This window comes from Nyctibius grandis, chromosome 1 (genome assembly GCF_013368605.1).
Source record: "Nyctibius grandis isolate bNycGra1 chromosome 1, bNycGra1.pri, whole genome shotgun sequence".
NCBI classification, from domain to species: Eukaryota; Metazoa; Chordata; class Aves; order Nyctibiiformes; family Nyctibiidae; genus Nyctibius; species Nyctibius grandis.
In genome coordinates, this window is record NC_090658.1 from 98,881,766 (window position 1) to 98,907,768 (window position 26,003).

Here is a 26,003-nt window from a genome sequence, read left to right on the forward strand (position 1 = left end):
TTCCAAGGAGGCCTTAGCTTTCCTAGTTGCCTCCCTACATCCTCTGACAACAGACTTATATTCCTCCCAAGTGGCCAGCCCCTCCTTCCACGATCTGTACACCCTCTTCTTCCACTTGAGTTTGCCCAGCAGATCCCTGTTCAACCATGCAGGTCTCCTGGTACCCTTCCTTGACTTCCTACCTGTTGGGATGCTCTGATCTTGAGCTCGGAAGAAGCAGTCCTTGAATGCTAACCAACTATCTTGGGCCCCCTTACCTTCTAGTACCCTGTCCCATGGGATTTCCCCTAGCAATTGCTTGAAAAGGCCAAAGTTGGCCCTCCTGAAGTTCAGGGTTGTGATTCTGCTAGCTATTCTGTTCCTGCCACATGAGATCCTGAAGTCTACCATCTCATGGTCGCTACAACCAAGGCTGCCCTCAACCTTCACCTCTGCAACCAGACCCTCCTTGTTAGTGAGGATCAGATCCAGCAGCGCTCCTCTCCTAGTTGGCTCATCCACCATTTGCATCAGAAAGTTATCATTAATGCACTGGAGGAATCTCCTGGACTGAGGATGGCTGGCTGAGTAGGCCTCCCAGCAAATATCAGGGTAGTTGAAATCCCCCACAACAACCAGGCCCTGTAATTGAGAGACTGCTTTCAGCTGCCTGTAGAAGGCCTCATCACCCTCCTCATCCTGATCTGGTGGCCTGTAATAGACACCCATAACAGTATCACCCCTGCCAGCCTGCCCCTTAATTCGCACCCACAAACTCTCAACTCGCTCCTGATCTGCCTCTGGACAGAACTCAATACATTCTAGCTGCTCACTCACATAAAGAGCAACTCCACCACCTCTCCTTAGCGGCCTGTCTTTCCTGAACAAGACATAGCCATCCATGACCACATTCCAGTCATGCGAGGCGTCCCACCAAGTCTCTGTAATTGCCACTAGATCATAGCCCCCCGACCGAACACGGATTTCTAACTCCTCCTGCTTATTCCCCATGCTGCGTGCATTGGTGTACAGGCATTTCAGGGAGCGAGCTGGGCACACCGATTTCATCCCAGATTCACCCCCTGATTTCACCCCAGGGGGATAGGGGGTCTCCTGGTCTACCTCAACACTAGAGCGTTGCCCCAGTGGTGCAAGCCCAGCTACCACCCCATCCCCCTTCGAATCTAGTTTAAAGCTCTCCGAATGAGCCCTGCTAATTCCTGTCCCAGAACCCTTTTGCCCCTACGACATAAACCTTTCCCATGTATCACTGTCACGCCTGTTGTCTTATAAAACCAGCCATTATCAAAGAACCCAAAGCCCTGCCTGTAGCACCAGTCTCGTAGCCAGGCGTTAATAGAGAGAATCCTACTGTTCCATCCCACGTCATCACCTGAAAATGGAAGGAGGGAGGAGAAAACAACTTGTGCCCCAGACTCTTTCACCAACCGTCCTAGGGCCTTGTAGTCTTTCTTCATCCCCTTCAGACTACGGGATGCAGCTTCTTCCCCACCTGTCTGGAAGATGAGCAGGGGGTAGTAGTCTGTGGCCTTCACCAGGTTGGGGAGTTGCCTGGTGATATCCCTGATTCGGGCTCCAGGCAGGCTGCAGACCTCCCTGTGATGGGGGTCAGCTCTGCATATTGGGCCCTCAGATCCCTTTAGAAAGGAGTCTCCAACCACTAAAACTCTTCTCTTCTTCCTTGTGGAGGAGGTAGCTATACGCCTGTCAGGTTTTTCTGACTGTGGTGGGACCTCTGATATAGGTTGCCTCTCCACCACATCCCCATTGGACCTGCTGTATTCTACTAGGGCTTCATATCTATTGCTCAGAGGCACCTGTGGAGGCGAGGTAGGCAAGGAGGGCACTCGCCTTTTGCCACGGCCATAGACTTGCCTCCACTCACTCTTCTCCTCTAGGTTATTGTTTTCCACCTGAGAGGGGCAGAGTACAGGGGTCCCTCGATCCTGGGAGCTCTCCGGCAGGTGCTCCCATTTTTGTTGCAGGGAGGGCAGAGCCTGGCTCCTCCAGTCTATCTCCATTTCAGCCTCCCGAATGCTCCTAAGCCTTTCTACTTCGGCTTGAAGCCTTTCAACCTGGCTTTGCAGCTGTGCCGCTCGGCCAAGCAGATCATCTACTTGCTCACAGCACACACAGCCCCCTGACACCACAGAGACGCTGTAGCATTCCCTGCAGCCTGCAACCTGCACCATCGCCTCCTTCCGTGGGAGCTCTGTCTGGGTTCCCACATCCATTTTGGTCTTCTTCCACCGGGTGGATACCATTGTTCTTTCACTGAACTGGGAAATACCTGTTGGTGGCACCCCTGGTTCACAGCTCCTTGGCACCTTCCTCGCCTTGTGCACTGGGAGGGAGTCAGTGCCCTCCCCAACGAGCTGCAAACAACTGCAGCCTCTCCTGCCCTGGGACACACCCAGTCACTGCTGACTCACCCAGGCACTGCTGAGTCTCTCCCCTCTGGGCAGGGACTAGTCCCTGTCCTCCAGGAGGCTCTTTATCAACGATAACAGGGGGTGGAGTGTTTAAATCGCCCGCGGTGCCTCCGGCTACGCCCCCTCCTCTCCTGATTCGTTGCTGGGAACTTCCGGGTCCGGGGTCAGAGGGAAGCAGCTCGGGGCTGATGCTCGTGGGGGGCTCAGGGGGGCCCAGAGTACGAAAAACCGCCCGGTTAAGCCCGATGTCGCCCTCGCCCCTGCACTAACCTCAAGTCGCTGCCGCCGCTTTCGCTGCTGCCGCCGCTGTCAGCTATCAGTCATATCTGATATGTAAAAATACTTAAGTTCAGCTACTTATTTGGCACACAGACTGCTCTAGGTATTCATGTGGTCATGGTATTGAACTGTTATAACATCGATAAAGGTTTTGGTTTATAGAATTGCCTCCAACTTAAGCTTTACTATAATGGTTTAAGCTTGATAATTCACCATATGAGTTGAGAGGCACCACTTAGTCAGCCTGGAAACTTGGAATAGGAGACTTAAAGGTAACAAGATACATTTCTAAAAGTTTTTGACAAGTCAGTTGCCAAACACTTGTGACAGTCATTTAAAAGCTGAACACAGTGATGTTAATATCAGTAAGTGAAAATAGTATTTGTGGTAGTGTTTCTTGAACAGAATTGAAAACTTTGCTTACTTGACTTACTGTGTGCTGTTCAGATGCTTGTGCAATGAGTGGCTTTTTCAAAACCTGATGAAGGCTGGACAAACTGTACATCAATTCAACAGCCTCAATCCAATTAGATATGACAATTCAACAAAAGTTCAGTTGATAAGTGTAGCTGATTGTCAGTAGCCACTGAGAGTAGTCCTCTGCTAATATACTCTAGCAGATTAGAAAAAACTTGGAAAACTGGACATTAAGTATGAAGAATTACAGGAAAGTATCAGGAAACAGTTTTCAGAAAAGAAAGGATTTGTAGTTTTATAATATGACAATAAAAAATACTTGTGTAAAACAAATCCAATATATAGATTAGCTATATATTCAGTAACTGAACACCAGCAGCTTAGATTCAAAGAACTAAGTTTAGTGTTAGAAGCCTGAGCTATGATCTTACCATTGAATGAAGTTACTGCAGCAACAGCATTTAGGTAGTACCAATGTTTGATTGGTGTAGTGGTAAATGGTGGCCTTATTTCACACAGTTCATAGATACTCTCTTGAATTTGAGTATTTCTTCCTTTATCCCCTTGGGAGAAACATGGATCAGTCCCATTATCTAATGAGCTATGGGTATACTTCGTATGAGTAAGGTACGCTGAGGTTAATGTAATAAAACTTGGAAGTGAGGATGTTTTCTGTTGCTTTCAGTGATCTCTATGGGCTGATTATTCTGATCTTTGATTAATGATGCATGAAACTTGTGTAATTTACTGACACAGGGCAGTGTGGATTTAGGACTAGTCTAAAAAAGCAGATATTAGATTAGAGAGGCTTGATTTCTGAAAGCATTCACAGTATTGAAGCAGGTTGAGTACTGCTCTAGAAGGTCTAAGTATGCTACATTTCAGAGTTTGCAGTTTTAAGGTGTTTTAGAGCCCTGAATTTTATGCTCTTTGCAAATGTGAGAAAGTTTATGAACTAACCAAGAACTTGTTCCATTTGTTACACTGCTATACTAATTCAGCACTCTAAACAGTAGATACCTCTCTTGAAATATTTTTCCAAAGAATGAATTCTGTTTAGAAGTAATTTCTCATTCATATTTAGGTTCTAGCTGTTAATACTTTATTTGGCTTCTACACCACCTTCAGTAAAAATGCTGCAGTAGATTTCTTTGAAGCACGTGGATACTGTAAGGAGTGCGCCAGCCAAGATAAGAGGCCACAAACAAGTTAGGAATGATTATATTGGTTAGTGGTGGGAAGGTGCTAATTAGTTATGCAAAATGAGGCAAAGATTAACAGTAGCCAAAGATCACAGGATTTGTGTGGTCCTGAGTATCTTTACCCACACTCAAAGGGCTGGTTTTGTGCTTGTACAAGCAGTCTTGGCTGTGAGGTACTTCTAATATTTTGAGGGCTTGGTTGCCTATTCTAGGATACCTTTCTTGTGGGGTGCAAATACTGTAACATGCTGCTTGACAATTTTTGGCTTCCTAGTGGACTTCTGAAACATTCATGGTATAAGATATTTTGAAGTACTGAAGGATTTTGCTAAATAATGTCCTAAAAAGTATGTAACTTCTCATAATACATAGAGCTGAAGATTTAAACTTGAAATTCTTGATCTGAAATTGGTGTCCTCCCTTCATAATCAGTCCAATTGACTTTGACTAGCTTTCTTAATGGCTTCAAACTTGCCAGTTAGTATTTGTGAAGACTTACGTATTAGTTTAACCCTTCACTTACGTTAAACTGGTTTAAAGTCTCTTAAGATCACCTGTGCATCAAAGTAATATGATGGCATGACTGTTTTGATTTAGTGACTGCTCAGATAAATGTCTCTTGCCATCTCCAATTAGTCCTTCTTTTAAAAAAGGGATGTTAAGTGATGATACTATATTGCTACAGCTTGTTCTATTTTGTGAATTGAAGTCATCAGTAACAGAACCATGCCTTCCATCTGTCATGTACTTGCATCAATAGTAGAACAGTGATCAAAATAGCTTTAAATTTGTTATATTTTTATGTACCTCTTCTATGAACAACTTCTGTTATTAGGTGGCATAGCTTGCTTTTATTCACTGTCCTCTCTGCTACCTCTTCCCCAGTGTGCTAGTCCTGTATATCAACTGCAAGCAGATGATTACCTTTAGTCTTTTTGTCATTGCTGAATTGAAGGTTGATCTGAAATCCTTAGTCTGAAAGAGTTTATTCTGTAAGTCGTTTGGAGTTAACAAAACAGTAATAGTTCATATACTGGCTAGTAAATTTCATTAACTCTTCAAAGCTTAAAATTAGTAAGAGCTAGAATGAGACAAAACTAATATTTCATTCTTTCCTTTGAATTACTGTGCAGTAAATGAAGTGCCAATGTTAACTTTGTCTTTTCACTTAATTAAATTCTTTCTCCTAGCTTTGTACTCCATCATTCTGTTCTGCGTCTTTCTGTGGATTCCCTTTGTCTATTTCTATTATGAGGAGAAGGAAGAAGATGATGGCAACACATGCTCAGTAAGTTCACTCTAGCAAATGCACCAAGCAGTGAAAAGACAAATGAATACAGGCAAAAATGAAAGAAAGAACAATTGTCTAACTTGAATACTACAATGTTAATAGCATTTCTAAGTCTATTACTACAGTTCCTTTAAAATACTGAGGCAGCTCTTAACACTTAGTCTGACACAGTCTGCTCTAAGCACTGTGGTCTTACATGAAATGAACCCTTAGTGAAATAAGTAATTAACATCTGTATTGCCATGAATTCTTTAAACTTCCTACAAATTCCTTTGAGCCTGATTTCATATACAGGAAGCTAAAGCTTCTTACATGGTATTTTCCTTAGAATAGAAAACATGTATGAGCAGGTATTAAAGGAGAGGATAGGAAGATGATTCTGATTCTGAGACAGAAACTAAATTTGGGTGCCTTCCTCCTTGTAGCATTTGCATTTTTTCTTGAAGTAGGCAGTAGTAATTTACCTGAAGCTAGCACTTGGTTGTTTTTGTAACGCAGTGAAGATTTTTGACATGCGTGACGTTCCAGGGAATACAATAAATGCATGCCAGTAAGGTGCTATCTTCTCAAATGAAAATACTTTTCTTAAAGCATCTTTTAATTGATCATCATTTTCACCACTATTCAGTTGTAACCTTAACATGAGAAAAAGACTTCTAATCATAGCCATAATATAAAGCATTGGTAATAAGAATTTTCTTGAGTGTATTTGCACTGTACGAATGTACCCTGGCTTCTGGCCACAGCTGCTCAAGTGCATAGTTTATGGCGGAAACATAATTCAGTGTCACTGTTCACAGTTCTCAAGCTATGGGACTCTTCAAGAATGTATACTTCTGACTTGTATCTAAAACTACTTATGTCTTCTGTGGAGGTCCTTTTGTAGAACACCTGTTATGCTAAGTATGTGTTGCCATAACTTGTTGGACAAATCCCTTTGGATTTATTTTATGTTAATATATTAACTTTCTCTTTAATATACAGCAGGTTAAAACTGCACTCAAATATACTCTGGGATTCATCACAATTTGTGCAGTTCTTCTCTTAATTGGGTGAGTATTTATGTATTGAACATTAACAGGAGATATACTAAATAGAACCACAAATGGAACTTTGTTCTGTGCAAGATTAAAAAGGTAGATTATGGTGCGCTCAATCTGTATGATGAATATGCAGCTTAATGCCTAATAGGGTTTAAATATCCTGAGAACTAGGTGCATGAAAAATAAGAGTTTAACTGGAAGCTAAAATGGTTTTCTTAATTGTAGAGGTACTTGTGCTTCCGTGTTCTGCCTGTTTGTGCAGTGTGAACATCCATCAAGGACATGATGGCTATGACATTTATTTACAACTGTATTAATATCTCAGTGTACAACAGGGAGTAAAATATTTCTGCTCTTTCTGTTTCTGCCTCTATCAAATGCTTTCGTGGACATCCCAAAACAGCTTTTAGGAATGAGTTAGGTGTTATATTCTTAGTACTTTCCTAAATGGAAGTGTTATGTGAAGGACATATAGTGTGGGGTTATACTTGACATAGTTGTGCCTTATATGATAAAGGTTTTGCTGGCATTTGTTTGAAAGGCAGACATTACTCAAGTGGGTAACTTGTTTGTAGCATGTGCTGTTATTCTGAAACTCTAAGCACTATTACAAGTTCAATTTAAGATCACCATTAAGAAAGACATGCACACCAATACTGAAGGTTTCTAATGCATGTTCTGTCATAACCTTTTTAGCATTTTAACTGCAGCAGCAAAGTTGGTAAAATTTCCAAAATGTACACTAAAATGATCCTGTCAAAGTACTGGAGTATGAAGTAGAAACTAGAGTGAAATTAATACTTTGAAATGTATACCACCTTATTGGAATATTGTTTCTAGTTTTGATAAACACTTAGGGTGCATTTCTAAGTTGTCTATTGACCTTTCAGTTAAAAGTAACATATTTGCTATTATGAGAGACTAAAGGAGTTTGAGTTAGCTTAATCATGGTCTAGAAATTTTACTAGAGATTCTGACAAAACCTGTTTCTCTGGTTGTTGGCTCACATCATATGCATGCATAATGTACTGTACAATATATCCAGTTTAGAAAACTTTGCAGTATCTCTAATAGGTGTCAGCTGAATCCTCAGTAGCTGTAAGCATGTTTGTTCCTCTCTTCTAGTAAGATGGAACTTGGTTCTTGACTTCCTAATTGTCCTCTGTGCTCTTAGGCTTGTTCTTTGAAGTCTTCACAACTTATAAATTACAGCAGCTTCTGCGATCCCCTCTGATACTGTGCCATATGACAATGAGATGGCCTTGCAAACCAGACAGCTGTAGTACTTGGGCTGGGACTAACTTAGTTACTGAACAATGCTTCTCCATAGGCAGATTTGAAACCTACTCATCTAAATAGCAGGAGGTATCTGCTGCAGGGAGGCAGGACTCCTTTAGGTACTGATAGGGATTTTGGTGTTTCCGGATTCTAATTGGAACAGTTTTTCTGCTATTATACATATGAGGTTGCTTGCTTTCTTTTAAGGTGGTAATAATTAAATAGTAGCATCATACTAATGTCCTTGGAATGAAAAAGCACCCTTGCTACTTAAGATGCTGCTACAGAAGAATATAATTCTTGTCTGTCCCCTTTGAGGGAAACTACAAGACTGAACAGCTCAGTTTAGGAAGCAACTGAGGTGCCTGTGCTGAAGGAAAATGTGGACTTTGGTTCTTGTGTAGTTATATAAATGTATAAAAGTGGGTGTCTCAGTGTTTATGTATGTGCTTGTTGTGGAGAAGTTGTCTGTTGTAGAGTTAGTCAGCTGTCTGCACAGCAAGGGCAAAGAGCAGCCTCAGAAGACCCAGTGTGATAGGAAAGAGAGAAAGCAGTATTGGAGCTGAAGATTCTGTATGAGGGGCTCAACTGAACGTGATAGTGAAGACCAGTTTTGCAGTACTGCTTATACCTGGCAGTAGCAGATGTTCTCACTAGTGGTCTGGATGAGACCAATGTTAAAACAGAGTGGAATTTTATGTACGGGATTTAATTTTAGGAGGCTAGGCTTAATGGACTAGAATACTCATGCACACAGGTTATAAGAGCAAGAGTGGTTGGAATATTTCCTGTTAACTTTCTAGGAAATATTCGATCTTCTTGTGCTTATGTGAGTAGTGTCTCATATCAAGACAACCTCTGTTCTGATCTATTTAGCAAGTAATCTTTATAATTAAAACGGGTCAATAAATAGCTTGGTTCCTTTAAAGATATGTCTACACAAGAAGTCCACCACTTCCCTGGGCAGCCTGTTCCAATGCTTGATAACCCTTTCAGTGAAGAAATTTTTCCTGATATCCAATGAAAACCTCCCCTGGTGCAACTTGAGGCCGTTTTCTCTTGTCCTATCACTTGTTACCTGGGAAAAGAGACTGACACCCACCCTGCTACAGCCTCCTTTCAGGTAGTTGTAGAGAGTGATAAGGTCTCCCCTCAGCCTCCTTTTCTCCAGGCTAAACAACCCCACCTCCCTTAGCTGCTCCTCATAAGACTTGTGCTCTAGACCCTTCACCACCCTCATTGCCCTTCTTTGGACTTGCTTCAGCACCTCAATGTCTTTCTCATAGTGAGGGGCCCAAAACTGAACACAGTATTCGAGGTGTGGCCTCACCAGTGCTGAGTACAGGGGGACAATCACTTCCCTAGTCCTGCTGGCCACGCTATTTCTGATCCAAGCCAGGATGCTGTTGGCCGCCTTGGCCACCTGGGCACACTGCTGGCTCATATTCAGCTGGCCATCGATCAATGCCCCCAGGTCCTTTTCCACCAGGCAGCTTTCCAGCCACTCTTCCTCAAGGCTGTAGTGTTGCATGGGGTGGTCGTGCCTTTCTGAGGTCCTGGGTGCATGGAACTTAAACAGGAGTAGAATCAGATATCCATCTGCTTCAGTCAAGATTTAGCTGAGTACTAATTGAAGAGTGTGTATAATGGGTACTGTGGCTTCTGCTCTTGATTAGTGTCCTTTGACATGCTGGTTGCAGGTAGTCTCAGCAAAAAAAAAGTTTTAACCCTCTTGTTCTTGGAGGGGGGAAAAAAGGCAAGCAAGTTATAAATATCCTAAGATGTTCTTCAATCTTATTTGTTCTCTGCATGTGGTCCACAGATAGCAAATTCATACTGATCCTAAAATAAAAGGACTTGAGCTCACTTAGTTTCCCAGAATATCCTATTTTAAGCCTTTTTAGCAAATAAACCTGCAGTTATTTGTGTTGCTATCTCTTGTAAGTAGAAATTTTGCCTAACTTTGTTTTAATACCTGTGTCTTGATCTTGCCTTGATGCTATTTTATAGAACGAATTACTACTAGAGGCAGGTACAAGTACAAAATCTAAAGTCAGCAAGCGTGCATCAACTTAAGTAAATGCTAGCCTTAATCTACCTCTTGTACAGTAAGAAGCTAAAAATCATCAAACACTTTTTTAAAAGTTAAAATTTTAAAATTTTAAAAGTTGAAATTTTAATTTTTAAGATTTTAATTTTGCAGACTACCAGTTTGGTTTTGGTTTTGATGTGATGATTATAAGTGCACACAATTAGTTTAGCACTAACCTTTGAAACACACGCTTATGTTCTGTACTTAGAAGTTTGAGGCATACCCCTGGAAGATGTGTATTTGTTACTCGTTTATTGGGACTTGAAGCAGGGATCTAATTAAGTACTCTTTCTTCCAAAAGATACTTGTGAGCATTCTTTATGGACCTTGGTTTAGGTTCTCACATTCTTTACCTAAAGTTTCCCTCCAAATCTGACTTCTTGTGACCTGTACACATTCTGTTTTATGTCTGGATGCTATGGTTTCGGATTGGTATGGAGGTATTGGTTTTCCAGCTATTAGAAAATTAGCTGCTTTGTCTGTGGAGATGCTGAAGGGTTACTCTTTTTATTGGGCTTTAGATGGGAGACTGACAGCAGGAAGCTCTCAGCTAGGGGACTGTTCTACCTGACATTCTTCTGAGCACTCTTTGCTAGTCTCTGCTTATTGGAAGGTCAAAAGTATTTAATGAACTTCTCCACAGTTAAGTTCTCTGGGCTAATTACAGAACAAGGAATGGAATGCAGCAGCTGTGGTGTTATTTTAGCTGTAATGATGGAAGATAAACATGTCCCTTTAAACTCCAATTAGTTCTTGGTGTGGGAATCATTAATTGGTGTATTCTAGCTTCCAGAAGTGTGGATTTATAAGAGAATTTGTCTCAATTGATGCTTAAAGTCTTTCTTTCTCCTCTGCACATAAGTCAAATCAGGATAGTAAATGAGAATACATCTTTTAATGATGCTTGAGTGTAGGGTCCTTACCTCTGTTAGGACTGGTAAATATAAAATCACTTGTTCCTTTACCTCAGGCCTGACTGCACACACTCGCACGTGTACTCTGCTGATCTAAATAGAGCATTTGAGGGGAATGTGAATAAAAGGAAACATTGTTTTCAGAATTTTTTAGACTTAACATCATACAATTTTTCTTCAGGAATAAATGGATTTCTATTTTCTTAACTTGGAAGTAGAATTCTTTTGATATTTGACTAATTAGGGTAAGTGAGATGACTTTTTTGCTTTGTTACAGTGCTTTTGTTCCTTTGGATATTCCCAACAAGAATAATTCCACAGAGTGGGAGAAAGTGAAGCTCCTGTTTGAAGAATTTGGAAGTAGTCGTAAGTCTGAGATTTGTTCCAAGCTTTGCATAACTTGCTGCTAACTTATTTTGGTGTACTCATCATTGACTGAACAAGAAAACTAACTTTCTTGGTGACCGGTTTCTAACTTGACTCTAACTGCTCACCTACAGTATATCTTTGCAATAAGATTGTTCTTTCTGTTCAGACAAAAAAAAATCAGAACCATCTTTAAAGTACAGAGGAGACACTGGTAGGGTCTGCGTTCAGTACAGTCCCCATTTGACAGCAAGGATTCCAATGTTGTGTCCTGTGATATTAATGGTGGGGAGGGGAAGGTACTTTCTTGGAGTCTTTGCTTAACACGGCTTTTATGTTACTTAGATACCCTAACATCAGTGAACTTTAGTATGGTGAGTGTGTAGCTTGTCATATGACAGTTTTTGAGTGCTTACTTAATTAAATGTGATATGGCCATTTACTGTAAGAACGGGACTATTTCATAAGGGCTTTGTCTGTTTAGACAGGAAAATCCTATGGGTGTTATCATTTTTTTCCCTTTGTTTTTAGTATTGACCTTTTCTAAAATTGTTTTGTTTGCATTTGTTGTACTTTATGCTAGGGCTATAAAGAAGTATTGTGAAGGCCAAACTCCATGAAGTTGTATTTAACCTTTAGCTTATGCAGTTCATGTATTTAGCCAGCTTGTGTTTTCAGAGCAAAGGTGTGAAGGAAGTGTTTTATAGGTGAGCTGAGACAGACTTGATGTCACTTTCCAAATGTATCCAGAAAAATGGTAACTAAAAATTATCTAACAAACATTAATCCAAATGCACATGTACTCTAATATTTGTGCCTCATTCTTGCTATGTATCAGAGTACTGGCTTATGTCTGAATGTTTTAGGATATAATGCTATGAGCCTTGGTCAAGTCATATTCTGCATTATTCTAGGAATTTTTGTACCAACTAAAAGTTCCCTGCAATGACACCAGCTCTGTCAGCACTTGGTGTATCCCTTTAGGGCCCATCAACTTTGTATGTCTAGTTTGCTTAAGTATTCTCTAACCTGATTTTCTGACACCAAGGGTACATCTTCCTTCCAGACTTTCCCCCTGCTCTTGGGTTTCCTGAAGTCTGGTCTTGCTAGTAAAGATTGAGGCAAAGAAGGCATTCAGTACCTCAGCCTTTTCCATGTCCTGTGTCACCAGGGTCCCTGCCCCACTCAGCAGCAGGCCCACATTTTGCTTTGTCTTCTTCTTGCCACTTATGTACTTAAAGCCCTTCTTGTTGCCTTTGACATCCTTGCAGAGTCTTTCATCATAATATGTGCTATGCTGTAAGCTGTGCTTGCAAGCATAGGAGATAGGTAGGACAAGTCCGTAGGTTTTTCATAATTTTGCCTGTCTGCTTGTTTGTGTTTCTCTTGCTTCACAAATATTCTAACTGACAGCATAAAATAAAATGCTTAAACTGTTTATACAGGTAGTGACAGTGGTTGAGCTGAGATGTAAACTAATTTTTCTAGGCTACCTTGATATGGCTGTCAGTTAAATATTCAGCTCTGTACATGTCCTTTCTATGAAAGTACAGTGTACCTAATGTTTATTTCTAGGAAGCTTTAATCACTAAGATACTGGATTGGGATGTGGAAGTCAGGTTTGATTTCTGACTCTACCAGCATTCTCTTGTGACTTTTAATTTCATAGGATAGTTCAGGCTGAAGAGACCTCAGGTCATCTAGTCCAATCCCCTGCACAAAGAAGGAAACTGTAAGGTCAGACCAGGTTGCTCAGGGCTTTATCATCTGGCTCTTAAAAAAACCCTAAGGATGGACTCTCCCATCTCATGGTGAAAAAGAAATTCTCCTCTTATCCAGTGTGGTATACACACTGTCACCTATTGTCTGACAACCAACTACTATGCACCACTGAAGAGCCTGGGCTCCACCTCTTTGATAAGCAGACAGGCGATGTTAGGTCTCTCCAGAGCTGCTCTATTCCAGGCTGAACAAGCCTGGCTCACTCAGCTTCTCTGCACAAGTGCTCCAACTTAGCTCTCCCCTTAACTTGGTGAGATTTAGCAATCTTGCCTGTAGTGGGGGCCTCAAAACTGGTTGCAGTATTCCCTGTATGGTCCCTTCCCTTAATAGATGGTCATGTTCCTGTTGATACAGCCCTGGATGCTGTTGGACTTCTGTGCTGCCAGGGCACACTGCTGGCTTAACTTCAGCTTGCTGTCTGCTAAGATCCCCCCAGGGTTTTTGTAGAGCTACTCCACAGCCAGCAAGTCCCTGGTCAGTATTGTTGCAAAAGGTTCTTTTGTGTTCCAGATGCTGAAGAAATGAGGACAGAATTCTTGCCTGTTGTCTTTTCTTATAGCTGTTGTCCTGTTTTTATATTAACTTATCCTTTGTCTTCTTGCAGTTAACCCAGGATATACAAAGATCTTCATTTTGGGTGTTTGTTCTATGTCCATTTAGTTTGTAGTGGGATTATAAAGGGAATGCAAACTCAAACTCATGCACTGAGGCAGAGCCTGATGATATGCTTCTGGTATACAATTATCAATTTTTCAGCCAGTTAGTTTCTTAATGTACCATTGAATATAGTTCAAACTTTTAAAATGGATGTTAAATGTTGGTTTCAAATACATTTTGAAAGGTACAGGAGGATCATCAAATATGGTATTTAAGTACATTCTGTGACGTGTACAAATAGGGGTCACTTATGTGTGTGGGTTCTTCCCCCTAAACTTCAGAACATAGGTAGAATTTTCACAAATACTAAAGGGGGAATAGTACTGGGGTTTTTATTTTTTTCCACTTTGAAACATAGCTGTAGTATTTGAAACTTATGAACATATTGCTGTTAGCTTTGCAAAAGTTGTTTGGTATTATCTAGCAAAAATAGCAAAGGGAAGATTTGAGTTGTGAAGTTGGATTTAGTAGTGCTGTTGTATTAGTTTTTGGTATTTTTGGAAGGAGGCCAAGATACTTTTGGAAGGAGGTCAGAGGAAAGATACAGCTTCTCATAGAGGATAACTAGAACAGGTTTTCTCAGTTTGTGAATGCTTGATGCTATGTTCAGGGAAAAAAGAAAGGAAACCAGCTAATGAATGGAAACTGTCTAATAATTCTGTGTAAGAGTAAAAGTTATTGTGCTCTAAATTCTTGCATTAACTAGAGGGGAGGACATGAGGGAGAACAATAAATAGTAGTTCAGTTATTATGACTGAATGTGAACATGAAATTGAGTGCTTGAAGTTAATTTCTGTAATAGCTAATGTAAGTTTCCATGCTACTATTTTACCAAAAAAGCTTGCCATGTTGTGTCCTGCATGGTGAAGTTAGGGACAGGGCTGTTGTGAAAAAATGTGTGAGGATTCAGGGAGTTTGCCTTTGGGGATGAGTTTGGTAAGACTTTTCTTCTACTATCCCTTTTCATTTCTAGAGTGATAGTAAGGCTACAATAACTCCTTAGTCCCCTGACCTCTTTGCAGTTTGTTCATCTGGATGTATGTGGTCTGAGTGAAGCTGGGGCCCGCAGTCTGGCTTGTTTACTTGTTTTAAGGATCTGTGCTTGCCTGATTCTCTGGATAGTGCTTTAGTGTGAGAAATTGGGTGATACAAACAAAACAAAGATCAACCATCCAGATGCATATGTAAATTGTGAAAATTACCACAGCACCCTGTAGAGGCCAGAAATAAGTCCTGAAGAGGCATTAGACAGCTATGGGAGCAAGTTCATTAGTGGCTATTCAACCATTTGTCTGAATGCAACATCTGTGAAGTTGTAGCAAAGGAGAGATGGCTGTCCAGCTTGCAGTAGTGGAAGAGGATCTACTGCTGATAAAAAGCTATGTGAGGTGAATTTTTCATCTGAGTTGTTATGGCTAACAATGGGTATGTTATGGTTAACTATGGGTAACTATGTCTCAATTTTTTTTTTTTTTCAATCTAATGGACTTTATCTTCAGGCAACCAATTCAGGCTCTTATACCTCTACTGTAGGAATTTTCAACAGGCTTTTTTTTTTTTTTTTTTTGCAGATGGCTTGACTGCTCTTTCATTTTCCATTAGTTCCTTGACTGTGATTGGAATGTTGGCGGCTATCACTTACACAGTAAGTTGTTATGCAAATGGTTCAGCTCTTTACATTTATGATACTTGCAGTTATCACAGGCTATACCTGTACGGAAGACTGTTATCATGCTAAGTAGCTTCAACAGTGTCTTCTAGCTCTGGATTTTCATGGTTTGAAACACTACTTCTAAGTTCTTGGAATGAGAGGAATAACTTTTTTACTGCAGGTTTAAGAACCACTGTTTTGGTACTTGAGCACAATCAGACTTAATTTCAATGTGTTTCTGCAAGGGGAGGTCACATTATTCCTTATGACTTGTAAAACATTTTCACTGGCTCCTCCTGTTTTTAGGCTTCTGTCTCTTTCTCCATCCAACAGTGGAGAACTAAATATTGTGGATTTTTTATTCATTGAACTGTGGCATAACCTAGACTAGGTCTGGTCAGTCTATAATACAGAATATAACCTTTACTACAATTTTTTCTGCATTGATGTTTTTATCTCTACAGAGCTTTACAATGAAAAGTCTGTCAGAATAACTTGATGTGTAAAGAAGTATGCAAAATGTTTGTAATCATAACCGTCTCTTTTTGTAAAAGGCTGTTCTTCATTCAATAAATGAAAGAGCAGTGTCTGTAAGAGAGTATTGCTTCACAGTTCTGTATTTCTAGAATTCGAGTAAGGGTGAATATCTATGCATCTCAGGATTCACTTTTAGGTATGAAGAATCTGCAGCATCTTCTGTGATGTATGCCTTAAATCAAGAATAGCTAAAAAGGTAAAGGCAAATAGAGTTTGAAACAGTGTAGAGGCTTGTTTTCTAAAGCCTCGGGAATATTCTTGTTAATCCTGGGCATGCAACTAAACTAAAGTTTTTTTTCTGTAGCTTAGAAGGATTTGTAAGTGTTTGTTCTGTAACTGACTGTAAATCATATGATTAAGGCTATGTTAGTTCAACTGCTTGACTCTTGCTTTATGTGTGAAAGAAAGAAACCATTTTAAGTTATTAACTTTGGTCAATACCTGATGTTCATGTGGTTAGTTGCTTTTCCAATCTGTTCTATTTCTTCAGTCACTGAATAATCAGCCTGTTTGTAATGCTACATGTATTAACTTGTCATCAAGGTAAAATTTTTCAACAAAGATGAAGCTTTAAAGCTTAAGATAACTGCAGACAAAGCTTTAACACTTCTCGGAAGTCAGTGTTTTCCTGATAGGTTTTAATCTTTAAAGTTCATGTCCTTGCTAAAATAACTTTCTCTTCCATTGCAGCCTAGCTCTGACATAGTAAAGCTGTTCCCACATAGCTCTGCTAGCGAATTCTAAGTGGCTCTGTAACAATAGCTCATGCAGTAAGTTATGTTGAAGCATTGCTAGCCAAGGAGATGTTTTGTGGTAGCTTGTTGTCAGGCAAAGGATAAATGGATAAATTATCGTAGAACGAGGGTATAAGAAAGAGGGAAGAGTGTTTTAGTCATAACTGGGTAGAGGGGTAAAGTACCTGCTAAATGCTACCTTTAGAGTCTTAAATCTAAACTGAGTAACAAGCATAGCTAGTGATTTTCTGTCCTTATCCTAGTGACTTCAGCTGGTGTAAGTTACAGCAGGATTATGGGAGGCAATTCAGTACAGGTTCTTTGATGGAAGTGTCAGAACACTGACAGCTTGGTGGTCATCAGCTCTGTGCAGTAGGTAGGAGAGCAATTTGGCAGATCAGCTAGTAGGTATCTCAGGTGAGCTGAATTGCTCTCAGCTCCATTGACTAAGTCCTTTAACTTGACCCAAATCATAAATCTTATTACTTCAAGCCTTTTTTGACTGACATGGGTCACTAAATCATTCAGGCTATATTGCTGACTTCTAGATCATATGCTGGTCAAAAAAGATCGGGACCTTTGCTTAACCTGTAATAATATGTCAGCTTGTAGATTTATTTCTCTTAATTATGGAAGGAAAGATTAATCATTTGTTCAGTTACATTGCTGCAGAGCACATGTATTTTTTTTAACCTCCATGAGGCTAACATTAAGAACAGACTCATTAGCTGGGAGAATATACTTAGGTTTTTTTCAAACAGCCACCCAAGTATGTTTTTTTATAACTGTTAGTAAACATCTATAAACATCTAAAATGCAAGATTGTTTTATTTTGCACAAACTTATTGCTGACTGAAATGTAAGAATGTTTTAAAATAGCATTTGGAAGTTTTTTAATTTATTGCTAATATTTCCTATTTCCAATGTTATTTCCCTATTTATTTTTGAGCACAAATTGGTTCTAGGCACAATTCAGCTGACTATCACAATATGCTTCTGTCCTCAAAACTAGCTGAACCTGGACATATGTGACTTCCATTTGATGTTCAGTAACTTCAGTGTGCTGTGTTGTCTATGTGGTTTCTCAGATGAAGACAATACCTCTGTCCTCAATGTTGTTGCCTTAGTCTAACTATATTTAGGACTTGTACAAATACTAGGTGGTAAATGAGGTGAAACATCAAGCATGAGAACTAAAATAGTCTTCTCTGAATGCCTTATTTAGTAAGTTTTTAGGCTAATTTGTTGCTTTGAAAACTTCAACTGAGATGTCTGTACAAAATGCCTGGAGCATGAAATTACTGTTTACTTTAAGTGCTGTATTTGATCCTTCTGAAGCTATCCCTTCTGTTTTACAGTAGCTGTTAAGGCAGGGTTGAAAAAATGGAGGAGCTATTTCATGGAAGTTTTAGGGATGAGCTCACACAGGAGGTGGTTGTTGTCCACCTCTGATACGAGAGTGTTTTGTCATTGTTTTCAGGTAATCGTAGAATCTTATGCTGAAGCAGTGGGCTGGCTTTGGTGCAGGGATGGACTGAGGTACAAATGTGTTGTGGACAGTAAAAACCACTTGTTAGAAGGTCTGTGTTCTCAAAGTTGGAACAGGAATAGTTTTTCTTTTATGCTCTAGTGCTTTCATAACACTTTGTCCACTGTCAGTGATGGTCAGGCTTCCATACGTAAGCAATTTCCACCTGTAAGAGCATGACAGCATGAGCAGTGCTGTTGTCATGGTCTGAAGAGTGAATTGTGAGTGTGACCTCAACAGCATGGGGATGCCATGTACCTGCATTCCAGTTTATACTGTGGGTTGGGCTTTTCCCAAAGGTATGACTTAATACAAAAGTTACTTCAGTAGTGAAAAATTCCTGGGCTGTCACACTTCCCTAAGCCTCAGGGAGAGGCTGGCCCAGAATATAGCCTCTCAGTCTACCAGTTTGGATTACTCTACTCCCCCTACTTGGGAGGAGGAGAAGCATGATTCTGGAAGGAGTAACTGTTTTTCTCTTGGTAACTTCCCACCTTCCAACTTGCACTGTGGACTTTTTTTTTCTGTGTTAGTCTTTTATATATAAAAAAAAAATTGCCTCTTGATAAGAAAAGGCATTAGTGCACAGGCAAGTCTGTGAGGCATTGTCTGTAATGCTTGCCTCTGACTTTAGACATCTGACAACTAAGTAGTTAGGCTCCTGTATTTTTCACCCAGCCTTCTGCATGCCTGTCAAATTGTTTGTCCCAGTTGCTAAAGGTGGGAGGCCTTTGTGCTTAGTCATCAAACCACTGTTTGATAATCAGTGGTAGATTTTTTTTTTTTAAATGCAAAAAGAGAATGCCTTTATATAAGGGTGAACACAAGAACAAAGACACCTACTTCAAGATTTTCCACAGATGACAGAAAAAACAGTGGAGAGAATAGATGGGGCCATAATGTGTTGAATCTTGAGTTCCCTTGTCTCTGAACAGAGGTGATCTGAGATCTTTGGTTTACACTAGTTAGAGCTGAGGATTTTATAGTATAGACATAACTGAATTTTTTTGATGTTCCTCTGACTTCTGAATATCCTCAGTCTGTTCCATTGCCTGTGTTGCAATTGTATGGTTAAAGGGAAGCTAAGAACAGCTTAGTATCTGGTCTTCTGTATACTCATATTCACCTTTTTACTCTAAAGAAAAAAAAAAATCTATCCTAAATGAACATCTAATGAAAGTTGTATTGTAATAAGTGATATATTAGCAAATACTTTGATACCTGATTAAGAATGGTTTTACATTGAACGCCTACTACTTATAACACAAAATACTAAAAGTAAATAGGAATGCTGTGTCTGCACTGACTACAGTTAACTAATTTCATCTTAAAATGTTATTTGTGGAAGAGTACCATGAAACACATTAATCAAGTGATTCCAGTTAAGTCACTTGGAGTACAATTTATCCATTCTACAATTAGTCAAATGTACATTGACAGTACTGCTTTGTGTGGCCTTCAGTGTGAAGAATTAGATTATGGTTGTTCTAGAATTGCAATTCTGCATTGTGTTAATATACAACACTGAGAAGTTGGGGAAATGAGGCTTTTGTGCTGGCAGCAGGCAGCCTTGAATTTGGGTAGGTACTGGGAGCAAAAGCTTACTTCTGCACGTATACACTCCTAGGCTTTCTCTATGAAAGCATATTCTCCTGCTTCCACAGGAGGAGGGATGCAGGGAGGTGGTCTTTAGATTGTAAATGGCTACAGTTTAAATTATGGAACTAACAAATTTACTCCAATAGTTTAAAATCTATTTTTTATGGACTACCATCAGCATCGATCCAGTGTTCTGGGCCTCTCTTAAGGCCCAGGCTGATTTAATCTATTTCTCAAGTATATGGTGAGTTATTCATGCAACAGAGGACAGACTTGTTATCAGGCTGCACAATAGTATAATGTTTGGTGTGTTGTTTTTTTCTTTGAGGGGGAGGGGGCAGATGGGGGATGACACAAATTGAAGCATCATGCTGGATGAGAGTTGCTGACTGAGGACTTGTGTTGCTGGATGTGATAGAAAGGTAGATAACACTACAGTTCAATATACAATTTAATTTCTATGGCGTCAAACATCAAAATCAGTTCACTAAATTTGACCCAGTGATACATACAGAGAAGAGCTTTTCTCATAGCTTGAGGAAAAATGCAGAATTTCACTGAGTTGTGAGCTTCTCCCCAGCTTCTGAACGGGGTAGCATGAAATACACTCTTAAAGCTGAAGATGCTAAAGAAATAAAACTGATCTGGTATGAAAAAATCATGAGTTCTTCAATTTCTCTTAAATACTAGTTATAAAATTGGGGAGGGATTAGTAATACATATTGAACCTGAAAGCATCTAATCTCTGAAGGTAAATCACTGGGAGGGTACTAACGTAGAAATTACCAGCTTAAGGAATTAATGTAAAAGTTGATTCTCCCAGGGAAGGTCAGGGCTTCTTCAAAACTACCTTCAGTAAAGACTTAATACAGAAGATGGTGTATGTTTCTGCAGATGCTCTTGGTTAAAAGCAAGAGTTACTGTAAGAACTAGATTTGAATTCAAGTTTTATGCTTGTTATGAAATATCTTCAGGAGTCAACAGCTAATATTTGAATAAAGGAGCAAATTAAATGTTTTATGGCATTTCTTAACACGTCATTTAAATGAGAATAGAAATGAGATGCAAGGAAGATGACTGAGGAGGAGTAAAATGAGTGTTTAGAGAGAGGATCTTAACTCCACACTTTAAGTGGGGAAAATAAATTGCCTTGTTCTGTTTAGTTTTCTGTGTGATGACATTTGGGACAGTCGTGCAGAATGCAGCAACTGTGGCTTCTCTGGACCTTTAACAGAGTCTGGCTGTGTGATTCTCAAGTCTGAACCTTTTTCAGTAGTGTTAGCCTTCCACAGGAGAAACAGAGCTTCTCTAACACTTGATTGCAAAGGGAAATGAAAGGTGTCTAGCATGAGGCTAAACATTAAGATAGTGTATAAGGGTAAGCTAGAGGAGACATCTTAGTTGTATTTAACCGTATTAAAAAGTCTGTAACAGTAAATTCTCAAATTGCCTTTTACATTTGTCCTATAAACTTTTGTTTCTGGTTTTTACTATAGACATTCCAATGAGTAGTTTTTCTTTCTCAGGTACTTGTTTCATTAGGAGTTGGGCACAGACCTGAATTGTCTACATTTTCCAAAAACTTAAATATGGAGTGTAGCAAACTTACAGGTTAGGATCAAAAAAAAAAAATCAGTTGGATGTGTGGTAAAGCAGAATACTGTTTTAACAGCATGACTTGTTTGAAATAGAATCTGTTTAGGTGAGTACTGTTTTCTGTACTGTTTCTTATTCATATTGCTACAGTACCATTTTTTAAATAGTAAAATTCTGAAAGCAAGTTTATGAACACATGCATAGTGCTTAACTCTTGAAGCTTCAAAAGCTGTATTCTGAAGAACACTTTTGAACTAAGCTGTTTTTGTAGTAATGCTTCCTGCTTCCGCATTCAGCTCTTGACACACTAGTTTACTGTTATAACATGCTAACATATCTTGTCAGTGATGTGCATTTTCCAAATTCCTATTGGGAAGCCAAACCTAGCCTAATAGAGGGTCTCCCATAAGATCCTCATAGAGAAGCTTGTGAAATATGAGCTGGCTGAGCAGGCAGCGAGGTGGATTGAAAACTGGCTGAATGGCTGGGCCCAGTGGATGATGTGGAGCTTCAGGAGACAGTCCAGCAAAGGATCACAAAGATGATTAAGGGACTTGCCTCCTATGAGGAAAGGTTGAGAGGTAGCACTGTTTAACCTAGAGAAGAGGAAGGCTCAGGGGAAATACTGTCAATTTGTACAACTATCTGAAGGGAGAGTGCAAGGAGTATGGAGCCAGGCTTGTCACTGATGCCCAGTGACAGGACCAGAGGCAAAGGGCACAAACTGAAACACAGGAGGTTCCCTCTGGACATCAGGAAACGTTCTTTTACTGTGAGGGTGACCAGTCACTGTCACAGGTTGCTCAGTCTCCCTCCTTGGAGATATTCAAGAGCCATATGGACACAGTCCTGGGCAAGTAGCTCTAGGTGACTCTGCTTGAGCAGAGATGTTGGACGAGATGACCTCCAAAAATCTTTTCCAGCCTTAGGGGTTCTGCAGTCTGTCTACTATGTGGACCTACAGGATTTAGCAGTGGTACCCATGAGTGGCACTTACTGTGTTGTACTTCATAGTGTGAGAGAGTCCTTTCTGTTTAAGCTTGGCTCTAGCCTATGAAAAGCTTGAGGGGACAGTGATCGACAATAAGAATGGTTCTTTATTGGATTAACTTAATTCCACAATACAGTTTTTACTGTTATAACCTCATTTAACTCATGTTTAACAACTTTTTTTCCATCACAGCTGTTATTTTTGTGAGAAAATGATTTATTAGAGATTCTTACTATTATTTATTCACCCCAGTACAACTAATCTTCAAAGTGCAGTGGACACTTTGAAGAACAGTATGCAATACTTCAGAGAAGTAGGTAGTTCTAAGTTTTAGCAACTACTAATTCTTGCAAGACTATTCTATGTCAGAGGATAGTAATATCTTTTAAATAGTTTGATAGGTGGCAATTTTCAGAAGCTCCTTGTGTAAGTGGAGGGGAGAATAAGCCTGGGTGGAAGGGGAGGGAACCAAACATTTAATACTTTATCTAAGCGATACAAATTACTTTTTCCATCATTTTGTAACCTTAAAAACTTGGTTGTACAAGAAGCAAACTTGCATGCTTCTGTGAATGGATGTAAAATTATAAAAGTATTTTTTTAGCCATGGAAGCTGCAGTTACGTTTCTTGTGACTGAGCTGATTGTTATTGGCACGGTCTTCTAGAATATAATACTAAAACTCAGACTTCATGTTGCATTTCCTTCCTGAATACAATGAAGAATAGTCTTTTGACATTAATTGATACTGTGGAAGACTGGAAGTGGGGGAGAAGGATGCAACTAGGGAAGATGTGTATTTTAAATTTTTAACTTTTTAAGGGGAAATAATAAAATACTGGTTTTATCAAATGCATAGATGAAGTCTACAAATGTTCATGATAGATATGTTAATATTAATGACAAGCATAAACATAGATGTCTTTTTTCTCAAGTACATGCAATGTTTAAATGAGTAACATCGATTAAACTTATTTCTTGGTATGGCTCAATTTTCAACATAATCTTGAATTGGTAGTTGCTTTTCTGTTTTAAAGCTTTAATAATGCGAAGTCTACTTTTTTTGTGTTATGTAATGCATAATACTGAAGTACAGCACTTGATATTTTAAAAATGTTTTGTAAGAAATGCGAACAAGTGATCCTCAGGGGGTCTCTGCAAATCCACGACCTTGATGATTTATACTGACAGCTTTCCATGTCTGTAAATGTGGAATACAACAAGAAAATGATAAACTAGGGCTGCAGTGCTTTGTTTGAAACAGTTTCACAGATGATGTAGTTTGCATCTATTCTTTCATTAATGTGTTTTGCATTGAAATGGATTTACATTGCCCTAGGTATTAATACAATAGTTGTTGTCAGCTCCAGGTTGTTATTTGAATTCAAGGCAGAATAATGTATTACTCACATAATGATAGGCAGATTAATTTTTGAGTGATCTTGTGCATCTCATTTAGCATGTCCTTGAATGATGATTATAACTGGCTCTGTAATTTTTCCAAAACATTTAATAAGCATTATTTCATTTCTTATGAAATAGTAAAGTGATCCTTTTTTCTTCATCCTGAAAGAGATGATGTTACAAAGCTCAGTTTGTCTACTGACAAATTTAATGACCTTTTCACACCTAATTTTTGTCTGGAGTATGATTTACTTTTCTTGCAGTTGACTATTAACAGCCAAAAGCCTAAAGCCTTTTATAATCTGTCTAACCTTAAAAGCACTTGTTTACTACTGATTTTCTTTTAAGTAGACATCAAACAGTTGAGAAATCCAGACGTTAGTAGCATTCATTGTCATTACCACTTAATCACTTCAATGTCAATTCTTAAATATAAAAGAAATGTAGTTATTTGATTATGTTCACTTCTCCATGAAGCAGTAAATACCTGACATAGCAAACCAATTTGAGCGTTCTTTGTTTTAACAGCCCGATTCCTACTCCACTCTTGGAGAACTGTAGGTATTAAGCTGCTGGATCAACAATAGTTTTGTACTTTGAGATTTTAGAGTTGCAGCTTGAAAGGAGGTTAATCTCTTGGTTGTTAATTCTCTTTTAAGCCTGATGGAGCAATGCAGAAGATGGCAACTGGGCAAAATAGTTATGTTCAGTATTACAACTGAGTCAGAGTTAACTTTTTTACAGATGGTATGTCCAGAAAGCACAAGTTCACTGTGTGTAGTAGAACAACTGTAGTGTAGAGGCTGTCGTACTTGGTTTCTGCATCTTACAAGCCTTGACCATGTTTTTTGGTCCACTTAAACATTGACAAATAAGCGAGACAATCTTTGAATCTGAATGGTGGAGAGAAAACATTAATATGAAATATGAAGGTAAAACTGTAGTGATGAATGTTAGAGAAATGGATAAATAAGTACTCAATGTGCTGTTCATGTTGTGTACAACAGATCACGCAAGAAATGCCATACTGCACATACCAGTTCAGTTTGGTCAATCTGTTCTGTGCTTTGAGATTTTTTTTTATAGCAATGTTATTCAAAAATGTATGTGCTCTTATAGCAACTGAAGATTGGATACTAAAAATGCCCGTGAAAGAACTGAGATTTTACTAGTTAACATACTGAATGATTTTCCAAGCTGTATGGCATGAGCTTTTCAAAAAAAAAAAAACCAACAAAAACAGCCCCCCCCCCCCCCCCCCAAAAACCAAACCAAAAAAACCCCAAGAAAACAAAAACCCAACTGTCCCTGAGATGGTCTACCGTCTTCAGATGCATTTAGGAGGCTTTCTCCTTTACTCTTCACAATTTAAGGAAGATGTGTGAACCACTGTCACTGTTTGCCATGCTTAATGGTGTTCTGGAAATAAGATTCTTGAATTCCAGCTTTTATCTTTGGAATGGTAGTATGTGTAGATAGTTAGAGATGGAAACAGATTTCTTTAATGTGGGAAAGTAGATGACTTACTTGTAGAGTTAGATTACTTTTCAAGAAAACTGTGCAGTCTAGGTGCACAGAGAAGAAAGGTGGAATCCTAGTTCCTCTTAGACAAGTTCTTCAAGAAAAGTGGAGTCCTAGTTCCTCTTACACAAGCTCAGAAGTGTTGCCTGTATTGGTATGGCGTATGAAAGTGCACCACACTTGAGACTCCTTAATTGGACTAGCTTACCTGCTCCATCAGAAGCAATGCTGACAAGGGTGCATTGTGTCCATGTGAAATAGCGTTCCATATGTTCACAATTGAACTATATCAATTGCTCTGAGGGATAAAAGGTACCGTAATGTGACTTCCCTCATGCTTAACGTAATTCAAATGAAAAGCTAATTAGGCTATGAATACAGAAAATCTATTCTATTCTAAAATATTCTTGAAATGGAGGGGGGTTTGCAGGGTATTCATATTAAAACTAACGAACTCTTGCCTGACTTGTGTTTCTTTAAAGCACTGTGTATCCTAAACTAGAGTTAACTGGTTTTAACTTGAATAGAATAGTTGGTAGAATTGAACATTGTCTTCATGGTCACACTTTCAGGTGAAGTCTTGAAACAAGCTGTTGTAAGAAAACAGGAATTTGAATATTTGTGTATTTAAAGTTGTGAGCATTTCTTCTTATGCCTTCTATAATAGTTCTCTCTTCTTTGGCTGTTTCA

General features: G+C 39.3%; 1 protein-coding gene across 2 annotated transcripts in view; it reads left to right on the plus strand.

Moving 5' to 3' along the window:
- Nucleotides 1–26,003, plus strand: part of LMBRD1 (LMBR1 domain containing 1) — a 93,071-nt gene that overhangs the window by 20,623 nt on the left and 46,445 nt on the right. The window contains exons 4-7 of one of the 2 annotated variants that reach the window (XM_068404542.1): nucleotides 5,521–5,618; nucleotides 6,606–6,673; nucleotides 11,226–11,314; nucleotides 15,325–15,398. In XM_068404542.1, coding sequence (XP_068260643.1) covers nucleotides 5,521–5,618; nucleotides 6,606–6,673; nucleotides 11,226–11,314; nucleotides 15,325–15,398 — 329 coding nt within the window. The remainder of the gene's footprint in view (nucleotides 1–5,520; nucleotides 5,619–6,605; nucleotides 6,674–11,225; nucleotides 11,315–15,324; nucleotides 15,399–26,003) is intronic. The other variant, XM_068404552.1, reaches the window with a different exon arrangement.